This window comes from Centroberyx gerrardi, chromosome 3, assembly GCF_048128805.1.
Source record: "Centroberyx gerrardi isolate f3 chromosome 3, fCenGer3.hap1.cur.20231027, whole genome shotgun sequence".
Taxonomy (NCBI): domain Eukaryota; kingdom Metazoa; phylum Chordata; class Actinopteri; order Beryciformes; family Berycidae; genus Centroberyx; species Centroberyx gerrardi.
The window spans coordinates 30,550,299-30,557,798 of NC_135999.1; the positions used below are offsets into that span (position 1 = coordinate 30,550,299).

Below are 7,500 nucleotides of genomic sequence, written 5' to 3' on the forward strand. Positions count from 1 at the left end.
TTGTTATGTAAGCTTATGTATTGGTGTGTGTGTGTGTGTGTCTGTATGTGTGCATGTGTGTGTGTGTGTGTGTGTGTGTGCGTGTGTGTGTGCTCACCTCTCCTGTTTGAGAGCGTACTCCAGCATCTTGATTCGTCTCACCAGGTCTTTCTTCAGGTTCTCCTGACCTCGCCTCTCCCCCTGCAGGAAGGCTATCTGGGCCTGCACACACACACACACACACACACACACACACACACACACACACAGAGTCCTGTCGGTTAGAGAGGTATTGAGTTTCCTTCTATGATCTCAACCATTAAACCAAATGACAGGACGTTTTAAAAGGAAACTCGGAAATGTAAAGCGGTAAAAATTCTTGTTTTTTTTCTGTATTCAGTCTCCATCTTTGTCCCTCAGCCTCACTGTGGTGTTTCTGCACTGCTCTTCCTGCAGATCACCTGTCAATCAAACAGTGTGGGTGGAGCTTGGACTTTCTGTTGATGCAGTTTGAGTTTATCTTTTCTGTCTGTTCAGTCATGGTGGCTATCACTGCTCATGCTAACTACCCAGTTCTTCTTCTTCTGTTGATTCACACACACAGTATTGTTTTGTGCAATCTATTTTCCAGTGTGAATGTGTGTGTGTGTGTGTGTGTGTGTGTGTGTGTGTGTGTGTGTGTGTGTGTGTTAGAGGACGACCATGAGGCTGAGTAGAGATAATGAGGTATTTAGTGAAGCAGCAGCATCATAATGAGCTGCAGTGTGGAATCCCTCACACAAATAACAGCAATTAGGTGCAACCTTCCAAAAATTCATTCCAACAGCATGTTCATTTTATATTTCATGTTAACATTTGACATTTTAAATAAGTTCTCCGTAACTATACTCTTTCTTTTTTTTCCATATTTATACTTTTTACATTTTTTTTGCATGTCACTTCTCCTGTTCTTGTATTTTTTCATGATGTTGCACCAGATGTTTCTTTTAAATCAGGTTTGTAAAGCAGTTTGGGTTATAATGTTGTATGGAAAGTGCTATGTGAATAACATTTTGTTTGCTCTGATTTTCATTCTGGGCATTTAGCCAATTCTCTTCTCCAGAGTGAGTTCCAGTGAGATCAACAGAAGAATACAAGCAACAAACAGTAATGAGGTCAAAGGTCAGAGGTCACTGCACCCTGACATGGAATAAATATCCATGTCAGCCTAGAATGATCAGATAGACAGATAGGTAGATAGATGCTAGGAAAAGAAGTAAGAACTGAGAATAGAGGCAGAAAGGATTTATGTGTGTGTGTGTGTGTGTGTGTGTGTGTGTGTGTGTGTGTGTGTGTGTGTGTGTGTGTGTGTGTGTGTGCCCTCGCTCTTGAAGTTCTTCCAGCCTCGGATTCAACTTATTTACAGTTTATTTGACTGTATTGATTTTTTTCAGCAAAAAAATCAATACAGTCAAATAAACTGTAAATAAGAGAAATCCGAGGCTGGAGAACTTCAAGAGCGCGCGCACACACACACACACACACACACACACACACACACACACACACACACACACACGCACGCACACACACAGAGCTCTAAGTTCAGCCTTGCACCATGTCTTTAAAAACTCGACAGGCATCCTGATTGGATCCCTGCTGTGTTTTTAATTATCACCCACAGCAGCCGGGAGTGACTCCTCTCACCCACAATGCAACGGTCATTAGCTCGTTTAACTTGTGTTCGTTTAAAAATGGCAACGCACAAAATGAAGAGAGAAAACTTCCAGATTGTTCCAGTGAGATTAACAAAAACCTCAAGAGGCTTATAAAGACATTTCACCTCCAAAACAACAGACGGAACACAGAAACATAATTAAAATCTGATAACTGGAACTACATGACTGCAGATCAATGCAATAGGTTGGAATACACCTGAGAATCTAATTTATCAGTCTATCCAGTGTATTAGTTTCAATGCATTTGGTTGCTGTAATCTTTTTGCTGTAATTATTAGTCTTTTTTTATCTTCAGCACTCTCTATTAGTCTTATTCTTATCTTCTTTTTAACTGCTGTGACGCTCCGATCCCCCCACAGGAATCATTAAAGTTTTATTGAATCTAATTCCATTTCATTTATCTTTACTTTAGTGTGCGGCCACAATCCCACAGAGGTTTGACTGTGGAAACTGTGGTGTGGATTTCCAAAATGGCGTCTGGTTTGTCTGGGGGAGGTCGACTGGAGGACCATGGAGGCAAAAAAAAACAAAACAAACCCCCCCCCATCTGTAGCCAACAGTCCAAAATACACTCATCTGGTTTTCAGTCACTTTTATATTTCCCACCGAGGGCAAATGCATATTGCATATAAATTGCAATATGAAAACTAAACTAAACTAATATACCATAAAACTTCCAATAAACAGCAGGTCTCAAATAGTGGCTGGATCTCTAACTGGAGCAAATGTGTGTCTACGGAAATAAAACGCAAAAATTACCAGAAAGGAGTCTATATTCGTACAGTATTCGTAGCCCAAAATATAATTAAAATGACTAAAATAGCACAAATATCCATTTCAACGTCACCTCCAGAGGGTATAAATGTGCAGAATTGGAATAGTTAGTAGAAGGAGAAGAAGAAGAAGAAGAAGAAAAACAACAACAACAACAACAACAACAGGACTGAACTGGGTTGACAAACCAGTGTTAATCAAACTATTTCAGTCAGAACCTCTGAGGAAACGCTGCTGCAGAACGGACCAAGCTGACGTGGAAACAGAAGGAACTCAGCACAGCGTCTCAGTGACTGCTGGTCTGACGCCGCTTCATGGTTTCTCTTGTTTGCTGGTTTGGTTTCACAGCAGCATCGAGGCCACTGGGAGCCACTGGGAACCGACCAGTACAACCAAAACCTTTTAGCCCAAATCTCCTTGGAAATGGAGATGGAATGAGACGTTTCTACATGAGACCAAGTCAACAAAGTGTGTTCTCAGAGGAGATTTAAAAGAAGACACTGATTGATCACTTGTAGCAGGTCAATCTGGAGTCAGGGGGGCGAGGTGGAGGGGGGGGTGTTGGCGGCAGCGGCTAGCATTCACAGACCCAGGACGCCATGGGGCCCCAAGCCTCCTGGGAAACGGAGACAGGTTGGGGAGTTTCAGGGCAGAGGACCGGTGGGGTGACTTGTGAGTGACTAACGCGCCACGACTCGCCGTCTGATCCGTCTTAACGCCCCTCTCAGCCGCTGGAACCTGACGGACATGACACACCGGCTCAGCGGCGTGGGAACCGACCACATGGGACCTGTCTAGAGCCGAGGTGGAGGTGGGGGAGGGGGTGGAGGTGGGGGACGGGGGACTCAGACTCAAACTGTGTGCTCAGAAGAGGTTCAAGCACACAGCAGGGCAGCAATTCACTGAACACTAAGATAAGACAAAATCCCTGAATTTACCACCAAGACTTCCAAACCCGCTCCTATTAACTAAGACTCTGAGAACAAAGTGAAGCGATGACTGACAAGATATTATAATTTTGTCAGTCTGATAGATTATTGGACAGCCAAACTATCAGCTTCACACCTACAGTTGGTTTTCTTTGGTCCAAACCACAGTGGAAAAGTTTTTGTTTTGGTTTAGGTTCACACTGCCCAATCAAAAATGAACCAGGACTTGTAAACAAAAGTCACATGACTCACAAGTAGCTTGTTTATTGGACAGACAGAGTTTTGGTCACCAGGCGTCCCGCCAGGTTAGAGTCAAAACAAATCTGATTCCAGTCTAACATGATGGACTTGTCAGTCTCTTCTTCTGTGGTGTTCATACCAGTGAAGAACACATGAAGAAACAGCTGAATATGAGCATCAGTCCAGACTTCATTTTGTTCTGCTAGGCTTTCCAAACATGAGGAACCGCATCCATCTCCTTCTACCCATAATCCCTTGTGTTTCGGGGTGGTTTCCTGTAGATGGTTCAGATTAACGAACCGCACCGCAGTTCTCTGGTCAGAGGACTGAGACTCTCGGTGCCGCTATGGATGCTGCGATCTTGTTTGATTGATATTTGAAAAGTTCACTTCCAAAATGCACTATATATCTATTTTCAGATAAAATGTTAGCTGAAATTCGTGACTCTATTTTTCAAAAATCAGATGATTATAACGCTTCAAGGTATCTGATAATATAAATCCTCTTAGTGAAGTCTGTTTTCATGTCAGCAGTTCGTCTTCAAGGCAAAGTGCTTTCGTCAAACGGTGAATATTTCAGTTTGCAATGAAAGTCTTGATGAATCACAAAAATCTGAAAACCCTGTTGAAGAGCCTTGAATCTACTGATATGACCAGGTCAGTGCCACAACTAAATACCATGAGTCAGTCTGAAAGAGTCACAAAACTGCACTTATTCAATCAAGGTAAGAAAACGCCTTTTATTTCATATTTACCTTATTTGACATATTTGATTATGTAAGTTAAATATGACATGTAGCTCTTTTTTCTCTCTCTTCTTTTAATGATGTGTAGGTGTTTTACAGGCTCATGACTGATTGATGGATAAAAGAAACTAACTGCTATAACTTGGGGTATATGGTGTGTGTGTGTGTGTGTGTGTGTAGGGGGGGTTATGGTGTCTTTTGTCCTTGTTTCTGTTCTCTTTCTTTTCTTTCTTGCCGTTCTTGTGTTCTATGTTGTTATAAATGTCTTCATGTTCTAAGTGTTCAGTTAGGTGTAGGCTTCATCTTTGAAAATTATATATTGTACTGCTCCAATTTTAATGCCGAAGTAGTTCAGCAGTAGAGCGCACACCCACAAAAAGGTGCAAACCACGGTCCAAAGTCAGAATAAGTAATTATAAGAGGCTTGTACACTTCTCTCCATATGGAAATATTTATTTTACATCACCAACATGTTTCGGCATTATGCCTTTTTCCAATTTTAACACCTAACAAACTGGTCCAGCTGCATCTGATCTGGGCGAGTAGATTATATTCTGGTTTTCATCATAACCCCCATGTTAAAACTAAGTGGAATATTGCTTTAAGGTAAAAACATCAACGCAATTGCAGTAACGAGCTTTGCCTCCAACAGCAGAACCATCAGTGAGCAGTAATAGGATCATCTATCAAACCCAACATGCTGCTGACCCGCAGGCTCCAGGCCAACATGACACTTTTTTTTATTTTTTTTTTTTTTAGCGAACACATCTCCTCTCCTTCCTCATGTCGCTCTGCTGGCCCAATATCACTTCATCTCCTCCCTCTGTTTATAGAAGGCATTCATCTTGTCCAACCTTCACCTCCCGCTGTGATGACTTCTTCTGTCTCTCTCTCTCTCTCTCCCCCTCTCTCCTTCCCTCTCCTTCTGTCTCTCTGCCTCTCTCTTTTTGTCTCTCTTCTTGTCTCTCTCGTCTCTCCTCTCTCTCCTGTCTCCCTCTCTCTCCTTCTGTCTCTCCTCTCTCTCTCCTTCCCTCTCTTTCTGTCTCTGCCTCTCTTTGTCTCTCTGCCTCTCTCCTCCCCCTCTCTCCTTCCCTCCTCTCTCCCTCTCTCTCCTGTCTCTTTCCCTCTCTCTCTCCTTCTGCCTGTCTCCTTCTGTCTCTCTGTGTCTCTCTTTGTCTCTCCCTCAGCCTTTCTGCCTCTCTCCTTCTGTCTCCCTCTCTCTCTCCTTGTTTCTCTCCCTCTCTCCTGTCTCTCTCCCTCTCTCCTTCTGCCTCTGTCTCCTTCTGTCTCTCTCTTTGTCTCTCCCTCAGTCTTTCTGCCTCTCTCTCCTTCTGTCTCCCTCTCTCTCTCTCTCTCTCTCTCTCCTTCTGCCTCTCTCTGACACAAAATCCAAACAGAGACTTACAGATGGCAAAGTTGGCAAAGACCCATCTTTGTTTTGCTGTCCCTAATAAGAGAGACACTGAATTTTAACTCAGGAAAGTCGTTTGGTTTTAGTGCAGAAAAATGTCTCCTTCCTTGAACTCAATCTGCTGAAGGAGACCTGCATTCAAGTCCCACTTACATGAGACGACATTCCCTCGAGACCAGAACCTCTTCTAGAACAATCCATCTAGAAAGTTATGTTGTTGAAATGTACTACCAAAGCTCCCCTGCTGCTGTAAAATGTGTAATAAAGTATTGTGTTGTCTGCTGTTTCAGAGGAGAAACCAAATCAGTGAAGCCTTGAACAGGTTCCAGACCTCTAAATGTCGCAGCTTTTTTTAGATCCACAGCTTTGCCTTCTTCCATTTGAGATATTTTTATATTAACATTTGGCTGACACTTTTATCCTGACTGACTTCCAATATACGCAACAGCAGAAAAAGCTTCAACTCTCCTCCATGGTTTAGACTAGCGGTTCCCAAAGTGAGGTCCAGGGACCAATCAGGGATCGTTCAGAGGGCTCCAGGGAGTCGCCAGCAAAAGTTACAGATAATTATTTTCATTTTTATATTTTGCACAGTGAGAGAACTACAAGGCCGACTGTTCAGTTCATGTTTCACTCTTCCCACTGCCCCCCCCCCCCACCACCTACAATACAGACAGTTATGTAATTCTGTCTAAAGTCAACAAAGCCACAAAAATCTTCTCAGATGGGAACGTTCCCTCGATATGCTGGCAACTACGCTTTAGTCAATATCCCAAATTTTATATTGCGTTTCTGTCCCGACAAAATATCACGATATACGATATCATCGCTGTTAGCTGGGGGGTATTTTTGGTATTTTATTTTAGTTCTTCTAAATTACATCAAATTTCTAGGCTATTTGATACCGCAGAGAATATCACGATATTCAATATTATGAAATATCGGCCCAAGCCTACCGGTAACGCCAGTGTATCACGAAAACCTCGAGGAGATCGTGGTGGAGGAGGTTCATGTCACACACAGATGGTAAATATCATTTTGTTTAGCTTACACAGCTGCTGGTTATCAGCTGTGTCGATGTGGCACCTATTGATCGCATCAAATGGTTTGTTAACGGGTCCTGGTTTGTTAATGTTGTTTTTCTCTCTGGTTTCCACTCCAGTTGGGCTGAAAACCATCTGAGGCAATGAACGTGAGAAAAAGGTTGGAAAATACATTCTGCTATAATTCTATAAAGTCACCCATTCCCCCAGAGAATTTATCAAATTCCCTCACATTTCATTTCTGGAATACACCTCTCAAAAACCCATGGTATTCCACAAATTCCATAACCAGTGTGAATCCTGCTGTTCTCTCATAATGTCATCCTTCAGCCTGCAGAAGTGATTTGAGCGGAGCGGACAATGCAGACTGCTGTTCTGTTTTCCAGCCAGCGCTTCCAGGCCATTATACACACAAACTGACCGGACTGCATGTTTGCAAACTAGACCCCCCCCCCCCCCCCCCCCCCGCCCCTCCACACACACACACACACACACACACACACACACACACACACACCAGGAGGAAGTAGGACACACAGCAATTCATTCATGTCAAACAGACATTAGAACTGGGTCGCTCCATACTTGAGGCTGCTTCTGTGTTTTCACTGTGATGACAGTCAGTCAGTTTCATTCTAAAAATGAGACGGTCGCTATCTGA

At 43.0% G+C, this 7,500-nt stretch overlaps 1 protein-coding gene across 3 annotated transcripts in view; it reads right to left on the bottom strand.

Annotated features, from left to right (window-relative positions):
* The window catches only part of strn (striatin, calmodulin binding protein), a 63,705-nt gene that overhangs the window by 29,196 nt on the left and 27,009 nt on the right, over nt 1-7,500 (bottom strand). For all 3 annotated transcript variants that reach the window (XM_071899889.2, XM_071899888.2, XM_071899887.2), the window contains exon 2: nt 98-201. In XM_071899889.2, the coding sequence (XP_071755990.1) occupies nt 98-201 (104 nt within the window). The remainder of the gene's footprint in view (nt 1-97; nt 202-7,500) is intronic.